Source organism: Rhipicephalus sanguineus, unplaced genomic scaffold (genome assembly GCF_013339695.2).
Source record: "Rhipicephalus sanguineus isolate Rsan-2018 unplaced genomic scaffold, BIME_Rsan_1.4 Seq169, whole genome shotgun sequence".
Lineage (NCBI taxonomy): Eukaryota > Metazoa > Arthropoda > Arachnida > Ixodida > Ixodidae > Rhipicephalus > Rhipicephalus sanguineus.
This window is the reverse complement of record NW_023614670.1, coordinates 28246-55431: the sequence shown is the minus strand read 5'-3', so window position 1 is coordinate 55431 and position 27186 is coordinate 28246. Positions and strand designations below refer to the sequence as shown.

General features: G+C 45.7%; 1 protein-coding gene across 3 annotated transcripts; it reads left to right on the top strand.

Moving 5' to 3' along the window:
• On the top strand, positions 1 to 25648 carry LOC119376612 (sulfide:quinone oxidoreductase, mitochondrial). Of its 3 annotated transcripts, none has more exons than XR_007414604.1 (10): positions 1 to 182; positions 7948 to 8136; positions 8796 to 8966; positions 11119 to 11172; positions 11654 to 11848; positions 12901 to 13119; positions 14209 to 14395; positions 18986 to 19052; positions 23513 to 23691; positions 25257 to 25648. XR_007414604.1 is itself a non-coding variant. In XM_037646392.2 (10 exons), exons 1-10 carry the CDS (start codon positions 1690 to 1692, stop codon positions 25315 to 25317), a joined length of 1383 nt encoding a protein of 460 aa, XP_037502320.2. In that variant the 5' UTR covers positions 1675 to 1689; the 3' UTR covers positions 25318 to 25648. The 3 variants fall into 3 exon arrangements, 1 of the variants encoding a protein (XP_037502320.2); XR_005180609.2 differs by lacking the exon at positions 1 to 182 and adding an exon at positions 1675 to 1746; XM_037646392.2 differs by lacking the exon at positions 1 to 182 and adding an exon at positions 1675 to 1746 and having other exon boundaries at positions 18986 to 19056.
• The last annotated feature ends 1538 nt before the right edge of the window (positions 25649 to 27186 follow it).

Genomic DNA, 27186 nt, shown 5'->3' with positions numbered 1-27186 from the left:
ATGCCACCAGATGGCAGCTAAGGCATCATTGTTTTCTTTTATACTTTAAATGCGCTTTCCATCTGCCGCTAGCGCGTCTGCCAGCGGCTGCAACGAAGACGACGACGCTGCGCTCCGCTAGCGTTGCCGGCGGCATTCACGATTTCCTCCTCTGCTCGGCGTTGGATCGGGCGCATATCAAGGTAAGCGTCTGCTGCCGCGGCCGGCTTTTATAGACAGCCCCATTAGATGACATGACATGATGCCGCGCTTTTCGTGATGTCACTACTGGCAGCGTAACAGGAGCACACAGAGAGCAAATTGTGCTAGGCGAGGAGATCAAAGTGTGCGCAATTGACGTGGTGCTGCACGACGCGTTGGCCGGAGCTAAAATAACGCGGCACTTCCTTTCCGCCCTCCGTCGCTGCGGCACAAGGAAACACCGGCAGTGAATGTCACGAGCGTTGTTAGCCAAACTGAACAAACCCTGCATGGCGGATAGGCCAACGCGCGCAGCATTTTGCTTTCTGTACGGCGCGAGCTGTTTTCATTGCTGTTGCAGCTGCTGCTGCTATCCTTTATTCACACAATGCATGCGCTGCGGGTTATTTTCGTAAAGCTTATTGATTCACGCGGCTTAACGTTCCCGAGCGACACCGACAATACGCGAGGCGCACCAATTTATGGGTCTGAACTGTCACTACATGGCACGGAGGTCTAAGCGCGCAGATTTTCTTCGCGTTTCATCTCATCAATATGCGGGATTTTAACCTGTCACGGTGTCTTCTGCAGCACGGAAAACACCAGTTGGTCAAAATTTCGGGAGCCCTTCACTACGGCGTCCCTCATAATAATACTGTGATTTTGGGACATAAAACCCTAACGATTATTATATTATTAGATCAGAAAACCATAGGTGCTGAGGTTTCGTCTTGTGACGGTTATGTCTTGAAAAATATTGGAATCTTGCCAAAAAGCGCTGCGAGGTTAGCCAAAGTATTCTTTACCCGCGACGACAGAACAGTAGCTTTGTCACTGCTATCTGCGATGTCGTGAATTCGACTCCAGCTTTCGACAAACGGCATGCAAAATCGCTTGCGCGTGATGCTCTGGATGTAAGGTAATAATGTTTAGTGGTGGAAATTTATACGGAGCCTTCCATTACGCGATCTCGTAGCGTCGATGCGGCTTTTGATGATGAATTCCAAGATTAATTATTTCAGTTATTCGATTAAGATACACTTTGGCTACATATAAATATTGGCCAAATGCCACCCACATACGAGAGAGATATTAGGCCACAGCGACGATACATACCGTTTTTTTTTTCTTAACAAGAATAATTTCATTGCAGGCATATTCCGTCTTAGAATGACAATCCCCGCAAAAGCGTTGTGTTTCTTTTTTGAGCGGGGGGGGGGGGGGGGGGAACAAAAAATTAAGCTAACTTCGTGGAATGTTTGTGTTAGTCGGCTTTCCTGAGCTGTGGAAGAAGCGTGACCGTCTCGTTGAGATTGCCCAGTAGTGATGCGGCTGTTTTCACGTCTTTTTGTTGCGAGGAAACTGCCATTTCGTGACCATCCGTTTAACTTTTCCAAGGACGCCTCTCCTGGCATGGTACTCGCTTCGGCTCGCATGACGCTTGACATTGTACGCTGGGAACGCGCGAGGAGGAATCATTTGATAACGCCATATTTTGAAACGCCAGCGATGGAATCTGACGCCGTCGGCGCATCAACATTGGTCGACGGAGTAGACATTGAACATGTGAGTTTACCGGGTGTAACGTATCAGCCAGTATAACACGGCTCGCATCACCTCTCTCACGCTGTATAACAGATGACAATGTGCTGTCTACCTCTAAATACACGGCTACGTGGCCATGTGACGAAAACTGACATTAGGCCGCCTGCGAGGTCTACTATCGTAGTGCCAGCTTCCACAAACCTTCCTTTTTTCATCTCTCTTTCTCTCTCTCTCTCTCTCCAGAAACAAGTTTCAGAGTGCAAGCCGAAAGAGTGTTTGCGTTTCAAGGTAGAACTTTCAAGTGATGTGGGGTTAGAACATTTGGAGCAATAAGCACAAGCGTGCGCTGGGCCCTCCATTAGGGGGAGCGAAGTTTCACAGCAGTCGTTTGCCCCTCCCCTCCCCCTTCTTTTTGGTAATGAAAATGAAAGGACGACCTGCCTCTGGTGCGCTGCTCTCCGGAGGTAAAGTTGGGAAGCAAACAGTCCTTGCATCGCAATATCAGGGTTCCTCGGCCGCCATTGTCATCAAAAAGTCAGTTTCACCGCAACGGCGAAGCAATGCATACGATAGCAGCAAAGTGCAGTGTTATACGAAGTGAGGCTGGCAGCTAACTCAGGTTCGAGTGAGAATCGAACCCAGGCCGTCTGCGTGGCAAGCACGTGTTCTACCACAGAGCGACGCTATTGCTTGAAACTGCATCGACAAAAAAAAAAAAGAACACTATATGAATCTCATAATATTAATGAGAACCTATATACCCCATAAAGGGGACAAGAGGATGACTGCCGCCGTAGCTCAGTGGTATAGCATCGGACGCGTTATTCGAAGGTCGCAGGTTCGGTACCTGCCGGCGGCAAGTTATCTTTTCGTCCACTTTACTTTCTTCACATTTATATTCTAATTACTACAAATAACACCTCCTATACTTTCCTTTGCATTATTGTCTGTTAATTCTCATTAATATTTTGTCTAACAAAGAAGAAAACGAGCCCTTAAAAGTCACCTTCTTTCCTTTATATGAATGTCATGTATAGCGGAAGGAGTCTCCTTACCGCATGTAGTGGCAGAAGCGTAAAATCGCGCCTGGCGTCAAAACATATGAATGTCATGTATAGCGGAAGGAGTCTCCTTACCGCATGTAGTGGCAGAAGCGTAAAATCGCGCCTGGCGTCAAAACATATGTGGATTGCGCAAAGAGTGGGAGTTTTAAAGGCCCACCCATTGCAAAGCGCTCAGACATACTTAATCACCATCAGCTCCAACAGCAGCAACAATGTGAGCAGCTGCGTAGGTTCGCGTGTTGCCATACGGACGCGTAGTGGGCCCTTCGCTGATTCGAAAAAGGAAGAATTATGGCGTAGTGGGCATTGCGCAACTGTACTTGCAGTTGGTATTCTAGGATAGTTTCAAACGGCCAATGTTACGCACACAGTCGTTCGTTTCCTTACGGCATGGTTGAGGCATGCACCGATACCCGAAGCAAGGCTAGCAGTTCAGAATGCGATGCGCACGGGGCTCGATTACGCTATCGCGTTCTACTCTTGAAGGCGAAGCTCAAGCGTCCTTCAAGTTTTTTCACATCGAAGCTGTTTAAGCAGTTTCCGACCCTATCTCGCAAAATAAACGGGTATGTGCCACAGAAATTGGGCAAATCCTACTACTCACCACTGGTTCACTAAAAATTAAGAAAACAACAGTTCGCCGAACAAGTGGGTATCTTAGAAATTCGGGCGGCCTGTCAGAAAACTTTCATCATCATAAATGAGTATGTGCCAAAGAAAGTGGATAAATCCCACTACTCACCACTGGTCCACTAAAAAAAGAAGGCAACAGTCAGCCCAACACTGGGGAACGGGAAAGGCTACGGCGGCTACAAGAAGACACCGAAGCGATGGATGGCCTACGCCAAAGACGACGTGCCCGTAGATCTATGAGAGGTGCGAACGCTTGGTTTCAACGCGAGTTTATACCTCTGGAGTTTGGACATCTGTGTCGCGTCTATGACTGTCTGTGGTTTAACTCGAACCTCTCTGCGCTGAGAATCAACGTACAAACAACCTAGCATCACTTAGCTAAATCCTGGCAACGACCTAGAAGCAACCTAGAAACAACCATCATCACCTAGCTAAGGCCTAGAAACAACCTAGAAGCAACCAGATTAGTGTTCAGAATCGTCCAGTTTCGCTGTTTCAAGGCTTTCGCGGCTTAGTGCTTAGCACAAGCTTCGCCAGTTTTTTTCTCTTTCTTCTTCTCTTTCTTTTCCTTGTTCTGTTTGTTGTATCTCTCTTTTGTATCTGTTTCTTTCTATTTCTTTCTCTTTCTTTCTTCTCTCTCTCTCTCTCTCTCTATTTGTCGCTTCCTCTTTATTCCTGTCTCTTTCTCTCTCTGTTTTTCTGTCTTTTTATCTTTTTATACCTTTATTCCCATTATTTCAATATTTTTTTCTCTCTTCGTCTTCTTTGTAATAGATTGAGCGCAAATGGACGGGACACAAGAAGACAGGACGACTAGAACTTCTTTCTATCGCTTTTTGTCTCTATCTTTCTCTTTATTTCTCTATATTTTCTATCTGTTTCTATATCCTTCTTTCTCTCACTTTTTAACGTGTTCGTTTCCGTTTGACACTCGTACCTGCTGTACACGGTATACTATAGTGGCGCTTGCCCAATTCCTGTGGCGCATACCCACCTGAGGAGTTTTGCACGACGGAGTTCAAGTTACCGATAGCTTAAACAGAGAATGAAGAGAACGAGTGCCGGTTCATGATGATGATAATTCTTTACGACGGAGCACAGGTTACCGACAGCTTAAACGTCTTCGTTGTTAAAACATTCAAAATGAAGACTTCAGCTAGAGTTCGTACTTGAATTTGAACTAACGTTGGCTGCAATCTATAGCGGCACCGCGCTTGGGGGAAACGGCGAGATTGCCACGTGGGTTGCAATAAAGATAGGGTTTATCCAGTGTGGCTTAGTCCTCTCGCTGTCGCAGTCTTAGTGAGCACTCAAACTAAGCTCAGTTTATCGGTAAGTTGGGGAGGGTGAGACATTGTTTGAAAGCGCGCCTGACTTCAGATGCAGGGACTGGCGTCCAATCTGCCGACGCACGAGTTTACTTCTCGGTAGATTGTGCACTTCCTCTTGGGACAGCCTGCCTTCTCGTAAATGGTTATTTGTGCCGACACTATAGCAATGAGCGTATGTTAGAGGTTGAGTGGTCGACACTCGTAAAGGTGGCGTTCAGAAGTGGCCGGCCCATTTGGGGGTGGAGCTTAAAGCAGAAGTTTATACTGTGTGTTCCACAGTCTATTTATTTATTTATTTATTTATTTATTTATTTATTTATTTATTTATTTATTTATTTATTTATTTATTTAGGACAATATTGAAATTGTCCTAGGCCACACGGCTGATGGTAATCATTGCCCAACTGGGCCGCGCCCGTCACATAGCCATTCACAAATGCATTTACAAAGCATAAAAGCACACATGGAAATCAATCAGGTCACTTATTTTAGACGTATGAAATGTACGATTCATGAAAATTAAGGGCAATAAACAAACATGGACAAGAACATCAACGTTATACAGTTTGCTGAGCATTTGCTAAGCATTCCAGAAGTTGAAGCAAAAAATGATTAGAAAGATATGGATGAAAGGCAACCAAAAAAAAAAAGAAAAGAAAGAAACCTTATAAAGCTCGCAAGCCACTTGCGGCAAAAAAAAAGAAGAAAAGATGCGAGATAATATGCCTGGTAGGTTAACTCTACCTTTAGTGTTTTGATAGCGATAATTATCGTTTTCTTTTTTTTAAGTTTGTAAGTACACTCCTTCCCGGCATTCATTCAGACGAATAGGGACAACCGCGCCAAGAACAAGCCACTTAGATCAGAACATTGTTACGCCTAAATTCGTAATGTGCGGGTTCGGTTTCCACTTGGAACAAGTTTCTTTGTGCACTATCATTTCTTTAATCTTATCATTTGCACATTACAGTTAACGCAAGAGCCTGTTTACTCCTACGCCTAGTTTGACTTCCCGTTCTATTGACTTCATTTGGTCGTCAATATAAGACATCGCAGCGTTACATTCCAACTTTTCTGGTCTTAGCAATAGGACTGTCAGCTCGGAAAAATCGTGCGTTGAGTCGATCCGAAGCCGATAGCGCGTGCGCAGTTAGGAATGAGGCATGAGCGCAGGCTAGTGATGCAAAACTATCGTCAAATCGACTATCTACAGCATCGATGGATTTCTTTGAACTATCGATAGTGTAAAGAAACTATCGATAATACTACTATCGATAAACCATCGGTAGTATTACCGATAGTGCAATCGACAGTACAGTCGGTAGTATTATTACCGACATTACTATAATTACTACACTGTGAATAATTATGCTATTGCTGGCTGGCGATATTGCCAAAAAGCATTTGCGATAACCTACTATCAGCAATACTCAGTTTACTCACTTCATGAGAATTTTATGGCGAAATAAAAATTATTTCAACAGTGAAAATGCAGGAATATATCCCTCAATAAATTCACGTTCAAGAGTAACCACTTGCACCTTACAATTCACAAAGCTAGTTCTTGATAATTTTATTTTGAAATCACAAAATGCAATGTAAATTTGAAGCTGCACAGTACCGTCAAATGTAACGATCTCGTTTCCTGTACACCTGAACAAATTCAACTGAATTGTCATGTGTCAGCCAAGAATTCCTGGTGAAGGAGCGCAAGCAGGTCAACTTTCTTGCTCTTCGGCCTGCTCCTCCTGTTCCACACACTTGAGGAACAAGTTTATGCTGCAATGAGTTCGCGCGGTTGATTTTATGCTATGGGTAGTACTATAATACTTATTATCGATAGCGCTATCGATAGTTCTTTTTTACCATAGGTAGTTCAACAGTGACTGAACTATCGATAGTATCGATAGTAACATCGATAGTTCTTCATCACTAGCGCAGGCCCCAGCTACGCAACCGCCGCCCCCCTTCCCCACCTTTCTCAGGTGGGGGATGGTGTTGCAGGGGGGCAGGCGGCACGCAGCCGACCGGAGGGGCGGTTGCGTGCCTCTGGTAGCACTTCCGTAATTTTATCAACCGGGCACGGTCGCGCGTGCTTTTATCTTGACAGGAATTAGCAGGCGGCTAATACCTTTGTACTGTCGGCCGCAAAAAAATGCGGAATCTGCAGCGCGTAGCGTATCGACGGAAAACTCCACTGCTGCTGCGCCGCCTACCGTCACACGGCGTGGTGTTGAGGTTATCGGCCATGGCCTCCGTGATTAGTTCCGGCAGCGGTGCGTTGGCGGAGCTAATCGCAGAGGCCACGGCGGAAGCCTCGACACCACGCTGTATGACGAGAGCTGGCGCAACAGTGTAGTTTTTCGTCGCTCCGCCACTCGCTGCAGATCCCGCAAACTTTTGCGGCCGACAGTACGTGCTGTCTCCTCACCGCTAAGCTTGCGTTCAAGCGATAGACAGCACAAAAGGTCGCTTCGCTCGCTGCAGTGGCCACGTTTTCGTAAGCCGGCGTTTTGTTGAGCTTAGCTATATATACGCCAGATTGGATGCTTAAGGAGTTATCTGCCGGCCTTACACTCTAAGAAAAAGTCGAGTACTTGGGGAGTATTTCTGCTACACAACAATAATCGTCATCCGACTGCTCGCGTTTCCTTTCTTGAAAACCCGGCTCTCGTCACTTTCCTATTGAATGCTATGCCACGCTGGTAATGCGCGCACCGTTTGTGACCGGGAAGTACCGAGACCGCGGTGATAACGCTAGGAAAGTATGCGAGGTCGATGACGATTATCGTTGTGTAGCAGAAATACTCCCCGAATACTCGATTTTTTCTCACAGTGTACAGTCTGAAAAAAAAAGCAAAAAGGGTGTATTTTTGTTCCAAAACAATAATCGCCATCTATCTTGTGTGTCTTTCCTTGCATTATCGCCGCGCGCCCGGCATTTCGTGGTCACGAACGACATGCGGATTATCATCGTGACATAGCATTCTTGACGGGGAAAGTGGCGAGCGCCGAGTTTTCAAGAAAGGAAACTCGAGCAAGCCAGATTACGATTAATGTTGTGGGACAAAAAGACGCCCTTTTTAGTTGATGTTTTCTTATAATGCAATTACTTAGTACAGCATTCCAGTTTGGTTTATCGCACTGATAGCTTCGTGCTTGCGGCGAAAGTCTGACTTTTCTTACTTTCGCAGATGATGCGCCGCTCCTCCCTGAGGCGCTTTATGCGCCAAGTCCGTCTCTGCTCCTCCAAGGCGTCCGACGGCGGAGAACGAAGCTACAAGCTACTCGTTGTCGGGGGCGGATCGGGCGGCATCGCCACGGCAGCGAAGTTCGCATCCAAGCTGGGCAAGGGAAAAGTCGGCGTGATCGAGCCGCACGATGTAAGAGGAACTGTTTTTGGCCTGTCAAACAATCCGCGTACGCACAAGTATCGGTATTTGAATGACAAGGGGCTACTGAGGACATCGATCAAGTCCGTGAACGACTTGAAGTAGCGCAGTGTACAGTGATTACAAAACAGAACAAGAAGCAGAATAAACGTACGACTAGTATATACAGAACACACGAGTTCCACAAGACGGCGAGATGTATTGCTTTCTACCATGCTACCCGGTTGCCATACACTGAATGGCAGTACTGTGTTTTGCCTACTTCTTCCATTCTCTAATGCTAAGTTTTCCAAAACGAGAAAGGTGCCTATTGCAGTAGGATACTTAAAAATGTGATCTAACATCTCCAATAAGATGTGAACACCACAGTGCCGGTATATAGTTCCCATGCCTTCGTGTGGTGCATGTTGGTTTATCAATTATCCAATCGCTAAAGTGTCTTAAAGTCAATGCGCATTAATGCAAGTATGCACTTAGCTGATCACCTCGTTTTGCGGCAAGTAATTATCTCATTTACACGAGTAGTCAAAATCTTCGAATGACTTCGCTTATCTTTTCCATCACCCACGTGCTCCTGAACTGCGCGGTGAAGAGGTGTGCGAATGAAAAATATATCTCGTTCTCGGTGTTTGCTTCTTCTTCGTCTCAAGACGCACTGCTACCAACCCCTGTGGACGCTGGTCGGCGGTGGCATAAAGCAGGTGTGCAGCTCCACCAAGCCGATGTCCGAAGTAATCCCAAGCCAGGCCGAATGGATACAGGATGCGGCCCAGACCTTTGCGCCGCAGGAGAACACCGTGGTCACCAAGCATGGGCTCAAGGTACAGGGTGCGATAGCCTCGCATTCAGCACAGCTTTGAAGATAAAAGTGGACACTCCTTAAACCCTAACCACACGTACGCGTTACAGCGCGTCAGCACGTGGCCCGTAGACTCGGCATCGCGTCGCGTTCCTATGGAGGGAGAGTATTAATAAGGGCGCGCGTAGTGAGAGGGCATGGCACGCGCTGACGCGTTGTAACGCGTACGTGCGGTTAGGGCTTTACTCATGCACTCGAATACCCTGACGGCATTACATTGGAGGGGGGAGATGAGACGGTGTAATTATAGACGTAAATGATGCGAAAAGCTTACAGCAGGCAGATACAGAGAATATGCCCCAGGGCTCAGAAATATATGTACGCAGAGATAACTACGCTACTTCCGTAATGCTCGTGGAAACTGAATGGGGCTGCATACAAAATAAGCATTTTTATGGACATAAGCGCCTGGTCACACAGCATGCGCTCTTTTTGTCGCTTAAACATTTCGCTTGCTCTTACACTCTCGCATGAAGTTCACAACACTTCCTCAGAGTGCAATGGGCCCTTACAGTAACAGTTTAATATCGGTGATACGATTCTGCGTAATACGTTCTTTTCGATAATCTACGAGCGTAGCGATGAGGGCTTGCTGGTGCATAATGGAAAGGCAATTTCTTAGCGCTAGTGTCTCTTCCTATGTGTCCTCGTCTACACCAGCGCTAAGAAATTGCCTTTTCGATAATGCTTTTTTTTTCCTGGCTCACGTCACACAGGCGCAATGTAGTTTCGAGCGGTTAATGTGATCATGTTTTCATTTAAAATGGATAATGCGAACGCAGAAGTGGGCCTTTACGTGTATTTTTAAAATTGGTAGCTGTATATTGCAGTGCTCTGGCTATAAATAACCTGCCAACGACCCACATCGTGTTACACGCCCGTAGCCTTGCAGATTCTGCACCGAGTGCTGATGCTCCGCAATAAGCGTTATGCTGAGCAGTATCACATAATGCCACACGTACCTTTGACACTAAGTACGGCTGTTTCATTAGCGTAGCCAGAAGGTGTGGGGATTCAGTGCCCCCCCCCCCTCAAAAAAAAAACTTTTCAATCTTTAAATGCAAATGTATAAATGAACACATGCAAACGCACGCACGAACATACATAGAAGTTGGTTGAACTTCCCCCGAAAAGTTTGTCTACACCCCTGGCCTACACTGTAAGAAAAAAAGGTGTCTTTTGACTCTGTTTTGCTACACATGTGACTCTCCCATGTATAACTCTCTTGAGAGAGTCACGTTGACTCTCTTTAGGAGGGTCGTGGGAGGCGCCACTCCCCAAAAGATAGCGTGCCTTTTAAAGAGAGTATAGCATTTCTTTTTAAAGAGAGTCATACATCCCACAACTCTATTAAAGAGAGTCAGCATGCCTCTCTAAAGAGAGTTATACACGGGAGAGTCACATGTGTAGCAAAGAAGAGTCAACGGACACCCTTTTTTTAGAGTACATCTTCATACTTGTTGGAGCTCGTTTTAGATACCACTGAGCTATAATCTAATGATACGCTTTGCTTTCCGGTTACCTTGCGCGTTTAAATCGTATCAACGAGACTCGACTGTACTGTTTCTTTTTCAACAACAATCAAAGGAACGCAGGAGGTTGAGTTTTCTTCTTATCCTTTGATTCATATGTATTTACGTTGTCAGCGCTGTTTATGCATAAAATGTATTTTAATTTTTCTGACACTTTACCTGGCTTCATTGCGTATTATATCCATATTTTTAGATTTTACTGTTTCCTGCAGTATGCTCTATGAATTGGCCGAAATTGCAAGCTTTACTGTCTTCTTTCCTTTCCTTTCTTTTTTTTTCTGTAATGCGATAGGCTTTGTCATCTCACGCAAAAGCTGTTGTATTGAAACCAACAGTGTGTTCTGCCGTTGTCGTCGTCGAAGCGTCAGTTAGGCAGCTCTACACTTCTAATGATTTACTCAAATTAAGGAGAACAGTTGTTTGTGAAGCTGCACTTCGCAGAATTCTTCCATTATTCATATAATATACACGTAATTAAAATGTGAAATTTGGAAAGCCAATGGACCGCGTTAGCCGATATATACCACTCGTGTCTTACTGGTTTCATAGGTCTTACGCCTTTTTTTCTCTCTTTTCTTTTAGATCAAGTACGATTTCCTCGTTGTAGCAATGGGAATCCAAGTGCGGTTTGACATGGTAAGAGCTAGGTAAATTCTTACTTTTGTGTGTAACCATAATTTGCCGCTGCTTCATGGCTTTGTTGAATACGTCAGTGCCATGAAGGCTAATTGTGAGGTGCTCGTGGGTGATAGGTGAAAGAGTGGAACGCTGTGTTATGCCGCATACTGATAGCGACACTTCTATATGCTACTTAGAAACGTACATTCTTGGAATGTCGCGGCCCATGTGTTTCACTGTACAGGTCATTCGAAACATTCAGCGGCTGTAAAATGGCGCGCGCAGATAGCGTGTATTGCAGTTAATTTCTGCTGATTACGGATTCAGGCTGCGAACTTTCTCAAGAAAGGAACGTTACATCTTACGCCTGCCCAACGTTTCGTTTTGTTTAAATCTCTTGCTCGGCTTAATTGCTTCATTTATGGAATTCATTCGTGGATTTGATTGCACGCTGCTAAATTGGCTGATGTCTTGGCGTTTCCTTGCCGACGTTGCACAGATCGAAGGCCTGGTGGAAGCGTTAGAGACGCCCTACGTGTGTTCCAACTACTCGTACAACACGGTTACCAAGACGTACCAGGCGATGCAGGCGCTGAAGGAAGGCAACGCCATCTTCACCTACCCGGCCACGCCCATCAAGTGTCCCGGCGCAGCGCAGAAAATAATGTACCTCACCGATGCATACCTCCGAAAAGTGCGTACTCGCCTTTCGCAGTAATCTTCAGTGCCTGCCGCATGTCCTCGTCATTCGAACTGTCATCTGTTAGCGTGAAGCAGCAAGATTTGACGATTTTTGCACCGCGAAACTCTGGTACGAGTGTGACATGGCTCAGAGCACACAGGTTGCAGAGTGGAAAGTATACAGGTGTATGCGAGGTTGTGTGTTCGTGTGACATATCACTGCAGGAAGACCCAGGGTAAAGGCCAGTTGGTTGTTCATAGTGTAAACTTTATCGCGCTGAGAGTAGACGAAAGCTACGTAGAAGGAACGACTTCTAGTAGCTTTCGTCTACTGTCAGCGCGATAAAGTTTACGCCATATTACTGCACTCTGCCTTTGGGTAGCTGCAGACCTAAAGTGAGTTAAAATGGATTTCCACATCTTAGCCTTACGTTGTGATCATGCGGTCTCAGCACAGCCCGTAGCCAACGCGAATCCGCCCTTTTTTCACGTTCCCGCCCTCTGCTGCCCTCTGCCGTTTTGGTAGGGGGGTAGAGCTTTGCGGAGGTGATTCGGGACAACAGGGATCTCCAAAACAGCCTCCGAGATCGAAAGGCGTGCGGAGACCCTACCAAATCGTTTCGCGACTTTCCCGCCTGGGGAAAGGCACATGCACCGTGGCATCTTGAGAAAAGCGGATTAGCATAGCAGCAGCATGGTGTACAGTGAAGCGTACACACAGCGTATACACATTGTGCGCACAGCGTAGCGCTGAGAACTGAAGCACAGTACTTGCTTGTCAGGTAAATACAGTGTTGCTACGTAATAATTATTCATTCGATCCAGGGCAGATTCAATGTGGTACTAGCTGATAATCTTAAGTTCGAATGGTAAGGCTCACGCTAACTGCGTTTAACTGTTATCCACGAAATAGTCTGTCCTCTTATTTTTTTTGTCCGCGTTAAGAACACTCACATGTGGTACTTAGCTTTTTCGACCCTGCTACGACGATTCTACCAACTCCGCTTGCACCACCCGAGAGTTTCATTAGATCACCTAACTTGTGTTGTCCTGCTTGCTGTTCAGGAAGGTCGACGCGATAAGGTGGACATCATCTTCAATACATCCATGGGTGTCATCTTCGGCGTGCGAAAGTACGCCGATGCCCTCTGGGATGTAGTGAAAGGACGTGGAATCACCGTAAACATGAAGCACGAGTTGGTCCAGGTGTTGCCGAACAAAAGGGAGGCTGTCTTCCGCCTGCTAGACAGCACTGCTAATCCGAAGGAGACAGTCACGTTCAAAGTGAGTACATTCAGTCTACGCGGCAGTGGAGGGAAAGCTTTGTTTTCAGTGTGAATATCTCCGTGAGCGAAATTCACTTATGGTATCTTCGACGAGTAGCACCGGTGCGCACCAGAACACCCAGGTGCGTCGATGATTGGACAAGCGAAGAACCATCGGACCACGAAGAAGGAAGTGAGACTTCCATCTTCGTGCCCCGTCCCGCCACGCAGTTTGACCAAGATTCAACTTATTATAGAGATTGTGATGCGAACTAGCCAGCAGCTGTTGTTACCAGAATCTGCAGCGCTTGTAGAGTGACAGCTGTCGTTGCAGAAGCCGTGAGAACTGCCGAAAAAGAGAGAACCCTGGCAGCACTTTTAAAGAAGCCCGCTTTTAGACCAGGTTTGCTTCCAGTGTCTACTAGTTATGGCACTGTACTCGTCTTGATCCTCTCTCTCACGGCTTTTCGCACGTATTCCTCATTGACATGAGACATTACTCCATTATTCAACTCTCGAGAGCAGACAGCGGACCCCTACTGCCATACGCGTGGGTCAGTTATGAGCCGCGCTGTACATGCGTGCTGTTAATGTCCCCGAGCTCTCGCTTCATTTCATATCGCTCGCGCGAGATCATCCCATTCATCATATACACATTAGTGAACTGCCCCTGCCCCTTCCCCTAATCTTTGCCCTTCTCACATCACCACTTTCGTCACTGGCGTAGCCATGAAAAGAGACCCCCCACTCCCCGAAATTGTTCAGCTCACTCCGTTCACGTTGTTTACATCTTCATGCGCAGGGCGACTGCGCCGTTGCCGTTCTCCATCACCAGTGAACAACTAGATAAGCCACTAGCCAGGCTTGAAGTTTCCTTCTTCGCTATTCACAGCTCTGAATCCTATTCATATGCACAAATGTTCCTCAAATTTATGCAAACACGCCACTTGACGTTCCACACGTTTCTTTTGCACACTTTGACAGGTCAACCACCGCGCACGTGCCGTTACTCTTTCTAACATGTCTATAACGAGCCGGCGATTTCGCACGAGCCCCAGTTACCACCGGAAACGAATACTGTCATTATCTCCTCGCCATCGATGTGCAGTACAACATGCTCCACGTGGTGCCCCCGATGACGCCCTCGGCGATCCTCAAGACGGGACCCTCATTCACCGATAATACTGGGTACCTGGACGTCGACGGCGAGACGCTGCAGCACAAGCGCTACCCCAACGTGTTCGGCATCGGTGACTGCACCAACGTGCCCACGTCCAAGACAGCGGCCGCCGTTGGTCAGTCTCGCTCCATTTGTAGCGCTAATTTGCTGACAAATTCACTTGTATAGACGTTTTCTTTTAAGGCGAAAGCCTTAAGTGTCCCGTTGCGTGGCTCCTTGAGCGAAACACGCCCCGCCACGGTGGTCTAGTGGTTATGGCGCTCGGCTGCTGATCCGAAGGTAGCGGGATCGAATCCCGGCCGCGGCGGCTGCATTTCGATGGAGGCGAAAATGTTTGAGGCCCGTGTACTTAGATTTAGGTGCACGTTAAAGAACCCCAGGTGGTCGAAATTTCCGGAGCCCTCCACTACGGCGTCTCTCATAATCATATCGTGGTTTTGGGACGTTAAACCTCAGATATTATTATTATTGAGCGAAACACGGCAGGCGAACGATGTGGTACAAAAACCCACGTGGCCTACGTTGCTAATGACGTCAGTTTTGACGTCACAGATCGCAGAAATGATGACGTCATATGATGACTACATAAGTGCACCTTGCGCTTTCTCTGGGGTTTTGGGGCGCGCGCACTTCAAGCAAGCGAACGAGCAGTCTGGCAGGTAAAAAAGGACGCGTGCGCGCAGTGCTCGCTCTCGAACTTTGCAACCGGCCTCAGAAGGCGCCGCGGTGCTGTTTGCCAGGCGCTCCCGGGATCTCTAGAATTTTGACTGCGGCTGTGTCTGCGGAATAAACTGCGAAAATTGAAAAACAGAAGAAGCTTCCACCAAACACATTTAGAAGAGTTTCCTGGCATGTGTACGCTTTTGTAGCACATCCCGAATTCCACGAGGTCCATGAAAAAAAAAAAATCTGTAATTCTACGTTAGGGTGGCTTTGCTGCGGAGCGTCTGTGCTAACAGAAAAACAGCGCTTATGTTAAAGTAGGCTGGCCAACTAGTTATTGAGAGATCTTGTGCCCAGAAAAAGGAAGACAAAGTACAACCAGTACTCGCTGTACTATGATAGTGGCGAGTATATTCGTCAGTCGTCCATAATCTGATCGTCGGCTTTTACAGATGCCTCATTGAACATTACGGCGTTATCGTTGGTGCTTGCGTAGGTTCCAGAATAAGCTCAATGGATCGCGTCATGCGCACTGTCTTGTAAGAGCTCTCTAAAACAATCGCGAAGGTTCCTATACATTCTGGCTTGGCCTGCGCCGAGTGGTAACACATGTAACAGGTTTTTGTAAGCGAAGCCCGGTCACGTGGAAATAATGAAACAAACGCGAGTGGCAATATGACATACTGAACAATCTTTTAGTAGGCTATGTCGTGCTACAGATATGCAAAACAGCAAAACATGGGCATAGTATTGCGGTGAAGCATACTTGCGCGTAAAAAAGGTGGAATTTAGAAACAGTTGAAATGACCACAGCACCTTTTTAATTATTATTATTATTATTATTATTATTATTATTATTTATTATTATTATTATTATTATTATTATTATTATTATTATATTATTATTATTATTATTATACAAGTGCGCTTTCGCCACCTTTGATGAAAGTGCGCGCGCCGAGATGCATACTTTCAAGCTTTCATAGCTATTTCTTATGGGTCTTCTCTGACTATCCAAGCCCTTGTTTTGCCCACCTTGTGTGCACCTTTTGTTTATGACCGTTACAATGTTTAGTACGTGTACCTCATGATGCTTGCACAGGTGCTGTCCCAGGTCAGGTACTTAGTTCAGTATGCGCACTAGCAAGCGTTGTACAGGGCGCACGCAAGTTTAACAAAACTAGGGGGTAAACCGTCACATTCACATCAGAAGAGCATGAAATGTTTTTGAGAACACTTCTTAGACGTCTCGGGGCTCGCACTGTGTCCAGAGAGAGAGAATGAAACATTTATTTCAAGCAAGTTGAGTCTCTAGCGGTTGGACCTCTTAGTCCGGAAGAACATTGGCTCTTGCCGCCGTCCGGTCTCGGTCGACAGGGCTTGTTGCTGCCCTGGGTCAGAGCTGGACAGGTGTCGCCTTCCCATTCGACTAATGCAGGATTATGTTTGGCTGACATATTGGGATTGTCTTGGCACTCCCAGACCATTTGGAATAAGGTTGGCCGTCTGGGGAGAGAATTTACATTGCGGATTGTACGCCGAAGGATCTATTTTGGACAATATATAAGGATTTGGAAAAGATAATTATTGTAATCGTCGCCACACGACCTGCGTTGTCCTTATCTAATTTAGGATCAGGTGGGGGTAGAGTGCGTCTACTCAGCCTAATGTGTTGCAGGATATCGGTATAGGAAAGGAGAGGCTGGGGGGTCGTCCTGGTCAGCGAGATGTTGCGCTGTGGAGGAAGCAGCGGAGGTCCGGTGTAAGAGTTCGCGGGCGGAGGCATGAGAAAGCTCATTTTCTCGAAATCCTTCGTGCCCTGGTACCCATAGCAGCTGTATCCACTGACCCTCTTGACGAGTGGCCGCAGCCTGCTGCAGTATTGAATGCGCTAAACGACCGACTTGACCTCTTGCGAAATTACGATACGCCGCCTGGGAATTCGCGTGGACAAAGGCGGCTTTTGTATTACACATGGCTAAGGCTATACCGGATTCTTCCATGGCTGTAATGTCGATTTCCGGTAGCCGAGACGCAGTCCACGACCTGTCCCCTGTTTACCACGGCTGCCGTGGCGCGGTTGTGCAGGGGTCCGGCGGCATCTACAAAGAAGGCATCTTCACAATCCGAATATTTGTTGTATACTTTGGCTCTGGCAGCTGGCCTGCTTTCGTGGTTGACGGGGTGCATATACGTGGCAAAGGGCGAATACTGACTTCCTTCTGCCATTCTGGTGGTAGTGACAGTTTATGGGCGACCTGCATTGGCGGATTGGTGCCGACGGCGTCTAGCGTGGCGCGACCAGCACTGTTTCCAGAGATGGCGCGTGCGCGCCTGTGTACATAACCAAAGTAAGCGACGTTTACCGTAGGCTTCGTTATGATCTCGTATAAAGGGAGCCCGCAAGGCGGCCAAGACAAGGGCTTAATTCGCCACAGCTACGTCGCAAACAGCTCTGCCGGCCTGTCAATTGCTTATTAGACATTTCAGTTTTTGTACTATGACCGTAGACGGCGCTTTCCTGCGTGTGTAATTAATAAATTCGTACTAAACCCAGTAACTGCACCGTCTTTACACTTTTTTTGTGTGTGTGTGCATGCTTTGCTGCAATACAAGTCTGCTTCACCACAATACAATCTCTATGCTACACCGCACAGCAACTTGTACTGCGGCGAAGCGTGCTACAGAGAACCAATCACTATGCAACGCATATGAAAGCCTTGCCCAACTGACAATTCGCATATAAAGCTTTCATTATTTTTCCTATATTTCCTTCTCTTGTCTGTAATTGGTTATCTTTATGTTGCAGCTAATATAGGTATTCAGGCTGCGTGCATAGTAAGGAACAGATCTGTTGTCGCACGAATGCAGTGGTTTTTTTTTTGTTGTTTTTTTTGTACTTTCTTCAGCCTTCGGAAACTTTATGCCTTATTTCTTGTAGATGAAGGTACGAGAATATGTCGTAATTTCTCATCAAACCATTCTCAAAGTATCTAGATAAAAGCACATGAATGAAACAGACTGTAATCGTCATGAGCCTTGTAATCGTTGCCGAGAAAAATGTGAGACATTGCATTCGTGTGCCTCGTAATTTCTTTTTCACGTTTCTAACACAGTGCGCAGATTTAGATGGAGTGCTCTTCAAAATGACTCGTCCACACCACAACCGATGCGTGTAACGAGCATTTATCAGCGCATCAAGGCAACAGCACAAGATCGGTTAAGGGGGGGGGGACACTGCTTTTTATAAGTTCTTCTCATTTCTTGATCGATTTTGATGATACTTGGTGAGTTTATGTATATTTGTGTGCTAATTTCAAATATGCAATTATTTTTCTAGTATACCAGTAGTTTTTAAAAACGCAATATATTTCATGTGCCTTTTGGGGAGGAAGATTTTTTTTAACAAAGAGAGTTACAAAGTAAATCAGCATATCACAATAACCTGTAATCAGAACTGAGTGCAACGAAACAAAAATAGATGTTCTAAGCCATTAGAACAAAAGTTATGATATGTTGAACATTCGCGAAGGAAATCGCGGCTTGAAATTGACGCACTCGTGAATGTTCAACATATTGTAACTTTTGTCTAATGGGCTTAGAACATCTATTTTTGTTTCGTTGCACTCAGTTCTGATTACAGGTTATTGTGATATGCTGATTTACTTTGTAACTCTCTTTGTTAAAAAAAATCTTCCTCCCCAAAAGGCACATGAAACATTTTGTAGTTTAGGAACTACTAGTTATACTAGAAAAATAATTGCATATTGAAATTAGCGCACACATATACATAAACTCACCAAGTATCATCAAAATCGATCAAGAAATGAGGAAAAAACATTTTAAGAGCAGTGTCCCCCCTCAAAGTCGGCCTTCGGCATCGTCTACATAGTATTTCATTTTAAGTACAAAAGCAAAATGTCTCGTCTGCCGAGGTAGCAGTGCTTGTAGACGTAAATAAAACATAGAAAGAGGTATATGATACCCTGTTTTTTTTTTATTTCACCAGAATTAACTTTCCGCTTTCCGGTTTTCTTAACAGCTGGAGAACTCGGCATACTGCGAAAAAACCTCACGAACGTGATGAAGGCAAGGCACCGACCAAAAAGGTATGTGAGACAATTTTTCAAACGAAAGAGCATGTTTTTTGGTCGTTTTTCTTGAAGCAGAACAAACTTGTCTAGTTTTGTGTTAACGCTGTCCTTAGCTGTCCTTTTCCATTCCACACATTAGCAATGTCTCTATATTGTTTTTTTCCCAACCTGCTTACTGCACTATGTCTTTAACGTGCTGCCAATTTCAAGCTGTCTGCTTTATTCTTACTTTTAACTGTCTGCGTCATTTCTGCTATTGTTTTCATACTTATGTTCCACGTGAATTTACTGTTATGTAAAAGCCGATGAGAACAAAAAATTCGGCAGATCCCACGCATTGTGGGAATCGATGTAATGCGAAGCAGCCAGCAAAGAGCTGCATATATCGCCTTGTTTGTCTTTGAGCCAAATGAAATCATTCATTTGACTCAAAATCATGGCATGTAAATCGGCATGTAAATCATGACATACATAACCTGCATGTCATGATTTCCATGTTACCACCTCTCATTTGCGTTCGTAATGCAGTCGCGTCGCGCAATACCAATTTTGGTGTATGTCAAGCAAGCGAAACGGCACGAGTGCGTCATGAGCATGACATGTAAATCATGTCGTGCATGTCATGCATGTCATGATTTTCATGTTACCACGTCTCATTTACCTTCGTCATACAGTCGCTTCGCGCAATACCAATTTTGGTTACATCAAGCTAGCGAAGCGGCCGCGAATGCATCATGAGCGTGGCAATTAAATCATGACATACATGACATGCATGTCATGGTTTTCATCTTACCAACTGTTATTCATGTTCTTCATACAGACACATCGCGTAATACCAGTTTTGGTGTATATCAGTCTAGCGAAACGGCCGCGAGTGCGTCATGAGCGTGGCATGTAAATTATGTCGTGCATGACACGCGTGTCATAATTTTCATGTTACCACGTGTCAGTTATGTTCGTCATACAGAAATGTCTCGTCATACCATTTTTCATATGTATCCCTTCACTTAAACGGCCGCGAGCGCCCCGAGACAAAGTCATGTAAATCATGCTGCACATGACATGCGCGTCATGATTTGCGTGTTAGAACCCGTCATTATGTTCGTCATAAACTCTTGTCACGCCGTACCAATTTTGGTATATATGAAATTAACGGAACGGCCGCAAGAGCCCAAAGGCCGTGGAATGTAAATCATGCTGTCCATGACATGCGTGTCATGATTTTCACGATATGACCTGTCATTTATGTTCGTGATAAGCCCATGTTATGACACACCAATTTTGGTGTAAATCCGATTAACGGAACGGCCAGGGAGCCCAAAGGCCGTGGAATGTAAATCGTGCTGTTGATGACATGCGTGTCATGATTTTCATGAGATGACCTGTCATTTATGTTCGTAATAAGGCCATGTTATGACACACCAATTTTGGTGTAAATCCGATTAACGGAACGGCCAGGGAGCCCAAAGGCCGTGGAATGTAAATCGTGCTGTTGATGACATGCGTGTCATGATTTTCATGAGATGACCTGTCATTTATGTTCGTAATAAGGCCATGTTATGACACACCAATTTTGGTATAAATCCGATTAACGGAACGGCCAGGGAGCCCTAAGGCCGTGGAATGTAAATCACGCTGTTCAAGACATGCGTGTCATGATTTTCATGAGATGACCTGTCATTTATGTTCGTAATAAGGCCATGTTATGACACACCAATTTTGGTGTAAATCCGATTAACGGAACGGCCAGGGAGCCCAAAGGCCGTGGAATGTAAATCGTGCTGTTCATGACATGCGTGTCATGATTTGCATGAGATGACCTGTCATTTATGTTCGTGATAAGCCCATGTTATGACACACCAATTTTGGTGTAAATCCGATTAACGGAACGGCCAGGGAGCCCAAAGGCCGTGGAATGTAAATCGTGCTGTTCATGACATGCGTGTCATGATTTTCATGAGATGACCTGTCATTTATGTTCGTAATAAGGCCATGTTATGACACACCAATTTTGGTATAAATCCGATTAACGGAACGGCCAGGGAGCCCTAAGGCCGTGGAATGTAAATCACGCTGTTCATGACATGCGTCTCATGATTTTCATGATATGACCTGTCATTTATGTTCGTAATAAGGCCATGTTATGACACACCAATTTTGGTATACATCCGATTAACGAAATGGCCAGGAGAGCACAAAGTCGTAGGGGCTAGATAGATAGATAGATACGCTCAAAGTCGCAGAAGTTCGCTAAGAAATGCTTCGCATTTAATATATAATACGGGCGCACATGGAGTATACGATAACAAAAATTCTGCTTACTACTAAGTAGAACAGCGAAATTGAGTTTTCATTATAATAACGTGAATTATTATCAGTCATGTTAAATATCTTAGAAAAGGCATTCGAGAAACATTCTTATATTAAATGGTCAGTTTTTCTCACGAGCGTCTCAACGAGCCGTTTTACGTTATTTTCCATAGGCACTGAATTTAATAGTCATAGCTATTGGGGTTACCCGTCGCGCGGGTCTAGTCGTTGAAGTGCTTGACTGCTGACCCGAAGGTCGCGGCGGCCGCATTTTGATGGAGGGAAAAGAGGAGAGGCCCGTGTGCTTATATTTAGGTTTTCGAACCCAGGTGGTCAAAATTTCCGGAGCCCTCCATTACAGCGTCTCTCATAATCATATTGTGCTATTGGGACGTAAAACGCAACAATTATTATTAGCGATTGGAGGTACTGCCTGTATCGTGTTTCGATACTTATTCGCTGTGTTTTATGCGGAACTGCTTTACTATGTTACTTAGATATAGTTATTTTCCTTGTTCAGGCTTTCCTAAACTCTTTTACTGTTACTAATCACCAGGTAATCGGAGCTATAAGTGGAAATAGTGGGAACAGCGGCAGTATCCTGCGGTGCTTTGTGCAACTGTACAATACGTCGGACACGTTTCCGGGCTGCACATGTCCTTGGTGACGTGGACCTGTCCAGTGATCCGTTAGTACGAAAACCGCAATACGTTTACAGGCAAGTTAGAACTCCACAGCGGTATTTGCACCATCGTGCGGAGGCTTCTTATTGAAGCATTCTTGTGACTAGATGGCAATTCCGCTAGCTGGTCGGCAAGCATAGCGGCGACTCCATCAATTACAAAAGCGACAAACAAAAACCGCTATCAGCGATGTGTGCAAAGAGCTGTCATGTTAAGCAGCTAAAGCAACGCCATTAAGTTGTTTCGGAATGATACTTTGAGCAAGCAAGAAGTACAAACCTTTTGAGATACTAACAGATATTCGTTCAAATGACGCAAAAGTGGTTACAATAAATTTTCAATCCAACACTTTTGTCCATAGGCTTTTAGGGCTACATTATATATTTATATAATAACAAATTGCGAATGTATCGAGGTATCTTAAAATGTATCGTATCGGATACAATCATTGTTGTAGTATCTTGTATCTGTATCTCAAATACTTCTTGCCTGAGTATCTTGTATCGTATCGCGATGCAATTTCAAGATATCTTTGCCCAGCCCTGATCCCAGCAAACTTTTTTTCTCTCATCTGCCCAACTAACTTCCTGCTTGCCCATCGCGCGCTTTCCTTCTCTTGGAATTCAGTCTGCTACACTTGATGACTAGCGCTTACGTTGCCTTCGTGCTACATGCCCTGCCCATACCCATTTCTTCTAAATTTCGACTAAGATGTTACACACAAGAAATGAACAGGTCTTCTGGGACTATATCGTCTGTAATAGATAGACACAATATTATTAAGAACTAACAGACAATAATGCCAAGGAAAGTATAGGGGTGTTATTTCTTTAATTAGAATATAAATGTGAAGAAAGTAAAGTGGACGAAAAGGTAACTTGCCGCCCGCAGGGACGGAACCTGCGACCTTCGAATAACGCGTCCGATGCTCTACCACTGAGCTGCGGCGGTGGTCATCCTCTCGTCCACTTTATGGGGCATATATGCGCATTTTAAACCAGGGAGTGTTAGCCAGCGCCGATCCCGGCCATGACGGCGAGGGTGGAACACTTTTTTCTGCCTGTTGGGCGTCACGTAGCACGTGATCTTTTACGAGCTGGCAGCTGACTCAGTGGTAGAGCATCGGACTAGTTATTCGAAGGTCGCAGGTTTGGTCCCTGCCGGCGGCAAGTTATTTCGTCCACTGTACTTTGTTCACATTTATATTCTAATTACTACAAATAACACCCCCTATACTTTCCTTGGCATTATTGTCTGTTAGTTGTTATTAATATTGTGTCGAACAAAGAAAACAAGCCCTTAAAGATCAACTTCTTTATAATAACACCTAATAGATAGGTGTTATTGGAAATCGCTGGTTAGCGGCCGTCGTCCTGAATAAATTGTCAAATTCGGTAAATGAGCCATGATATCATATCATTACGCCATCCGCAATACTTGCCTCCGTTTGTTCATTCGTATTCGTGATTTGTTGCACCGCAGTACAATGGCTACACATCATGTCCGCTGGTGACCAGCTACGACAAGTGCATCCTAGCTGAATTCGACTCCAAAGCGGAACCGCTTGAAACGTTCCCGTTCAACCAGGCTAAGGAGCGCACCAGCATGTTCTACATGAAGAGGGACATGCTGCCCTTCATATACTGGAACCTGTTCTTGCGGTAAGCGAACTTCTATAGACCCACGTTGCCACGCGCGCTTAATCCTTTATTTAATATGTGATCGTGTTTCTCCTGCATAAACTGTTGCCACCGCCCGTCTCAGGCCACGTCGCAATGTTTAGAAACTTGTTTTAGACTATTCTGTTAAGATTACACGCAGGACACAAGTAACCGAGTTTATTCTAGAGCTAACGCGAGCACCAGCGAAAACGCTGGAAGGTTTGTTAGGGCATGTATAAAATCCGATGCATTAAGCCAGTGTTTCTCAGCTATGAATATTTGGGGGGGCCTTTGTGGACCGGTGGAAGCGATGAGGGTCCACTTACAGTGAGAGAAAAAAGAAGGGGGGGGGGGCTAACTTAACACGACACGCAGCGTGAAACAGGTGCCTTTTGTTTCTCCCTGGTAAAGAATAGTCAAACTAAAGTGCTATACCTCCATTAGATCTGAACAGCTTGTTAATAAGTTGTGCGGTCTGCGGCCACATTCAACCTGTTTCTAGCTATGTTTGCTCTTCAAATATGCAAGCCTAGAGAAAGTATGCTCGCGTGCATATGGAATAAAAAAACTGCAACAAAAGCTTTACAAGCATATCATGGGGAAGGGGAAACATAAGTCAGCTCCGCCGCAATTTAAAAATGTTAAGCGGTGAAGCATAACAAAAATCAGAAGGGGCCGCTGTCACGGGACGTACTCTGCCTCCAAAAAACGCATTTTTTTTTTTCGGGGATGGGTTTCACGAATCACCGAAAATGGCTTCGCGGACCCCCTTCTGAGAACCATTCCGTTACACAGACGAGCAGATTGGTCGTCGCCCGACGTCCGTGCTCGTCGCTATCATTGCACAGCAAGTATTGCTTGTACTTTCTTTTACTGGGCACAAGATCGCCCATAAAGTGTTTTATCTTTACCAGCTGCGTTTGCTATCTTCACCGTCAAAGCCACGTGGCAATGTTTAAGCTCGCGACTCAGCTTTCGTGACCATTGCAGAAGCTCAGAAATTAGCGACTGAGTTTAGCGTAGAAGACGTGATTTAACTTTGGACATATGTCATCTGTTTAATTCATGTGGTTTATAAATGCATAACTATGATAGAAGCCGCCGAGTTATTATAAAAGCCTCCTGCAAGCAAGCTAAGAAAACAAGTAAAGTGCGTTCGGGGCCAGTTGGTACGAGACTTAAACTGAGTTAAAACTGCGCAAAGGACGGAACACAAATTGAAGACAAGACGAACGCAGACCAACAACTGAGCTGCTGTTAGTGTGCATTCGTCTCGTTTACTTCTACGCGTGTTCCATCCTCCAAACACACAAGGAGCGCTGTCGAAAACATACGATGACTGTTTTCATAGAGGGTGGGGGAGGGCGGACACTGCGTATTGTGAGAGCTTTTAGGAGTGTTTTTTTTTCTGATTTTCCTTCTCTTTTTCTTTGTTTAATTTTCTGGTGCCTCCCTCTATCATATTTTATTCTTAGCACAGGGTAGCCAGCTGGTCTAAGAGCTGACTAAGCATCGATTGCTTCTTCTGTTTCCGAATAACATGTGACCTTTTATTTCTATTGCAGGGGCTACTGGGAAGGTCCCGGAATATTCCGAAAAGCGATGCGCTTGGGATTCTCGAAATGAAGCGTCAATTTTTGTTCCCTTGTTTTAAGCGTGTCGCTAAAGAACCGCGTACGTTATCCGAATATTTGCCTCAAGCAGTGGCATACTCTTGTGATTCTGGCTGTTGCGCAAGGGTGCAGCGTATTTATATTATAGCAAGCGTTTGTGTATATAGTATCATGTCTTCCATGAACTGTGCTATGAAACTAAGTCATATGAGCTCTTCGTCCCACATAGTTTCATAGCTTGCTATATTTTTCACTTGTGTAAAAATTTATTTTGTTTGTAGTTCCACACACATATAACTTATTTTCTTTTGTGTTCATGGAATAAAATGAAAGTCGCTATTTAAGAGTATTGTATGTGTTCACTGATCAGCCTTCGAGAGCGTATAGCAGTTCTGTTCTGCCTGCGCAGTTAGTGCACACCTCTTTATTCAAATGAGACCGATGTGTATCAACATGAAACGCTGTAGCGTTTTATGCTGATATGCTGCACATATTGAACTGGCCAAAAGCCATCGAACGTGACTGTCAATTTCAGTTACAGCGCTAGTCTTCTTAGAGAGTAATAGCTCGGCGGGTTCGCGAACTAGCGCGCCCAGCGGTCGAGCGGAGAGGCGAACTGCACATGCGCGGTACGGTGCAAAAGCCGGCGTCTTTACGGAGCGAGCCGCTAGCCAGCTGATATGGTCTCCTCAGCGAAGCATGCGCAGCAGACGAGCGTGCGAGCGTTTTCTCAGACGGCAGCCCCCAACACAAGCGGCGGCGTCATGTGGTCGGCGGCACCTCCAATAAATCTAATAAAATCTAGTAAAAATGCTTTTTGCAATATTCTTTTCGCAGTAACTTCAATTTTATACGACAGGTGACGAAGCAAAGCCTCTGCTCGATCGACAGTAACTTCAACCTTGTTCAACAGGTGGCCCAGCCATGCGCTCCGCTGTAAGGTCCCTGTATTACTCCGCTGAAACAAGCGGGACGTCGCTCAGCTATCATTCGTCCTTTCGTGCTGCGCTCCGCTGCCCTCTCCGCTATTCCGCTCGCACCGCTGGCTCGCAAACCCGCCTAGCGCTTTATACAGGTGCGATGGAAAGAAATGCGAAGAAGGAGCGGCTCGTTGTGCTCCGCTGTTTGCATTTGTTTTCATCGCACTCTTACTGTTGTGGCAATAAAAAAGACGCTAGAGTCGCCCTTGAATGCATCATTGATGACTCCAGTATCTTTTAACACGAAAGTGTTTTATGCCGGGGTCCACCAAGTACATCCGTCACGGATATGACGTTGATAAAACGGACGCCAACGGGTGAGAAAGAAAAAAACCAAGAAAAAGATACCCCCCGCTGGGATTCGAACCCACGACGCTGCGGCCACGACGGCAAGCGCCCGACGCCCTAGCGACTAAGCTAAGTCGGGAGATGCTAGACGCGGCGCGAACGCGCCTTATATCTTTCACACACTCTCTTTCGCGGCGGGCGGAGCAGGGCAGTGCCGCCGTCTGTGAGATGTGAAAAGAAGTAATGCTTCACGATCGACACTTACTAGCGCTTACTCCGAGATTGCACGCGATATCGGAGGCCATGGTTAAAGCGTCTCGATACCAGAGAGGTAGACTGGCCGCGCTAGCGTCGCCGAGGCACCCTTGACGCACTTCGGCTTATCGGAGTAGTGCAGATTCCACGTGCACCAACGGGATTTCTCCGCCGCCGACTGCTTCGATTGCGAGAGCACCGACTAACAAAACTGCTGCAATATGTGTTCCAGAAAGGACGCGATTTCGACGGGCGAATGTCGTGCCTTGGTGGAGCGAGAGCAGCGCCTGCGAGACAGAGGCCAGCGGGATGCACGCGTTTGTGGCTCAGGCTACGTACCTCTACCTCCCGTGTTGCTG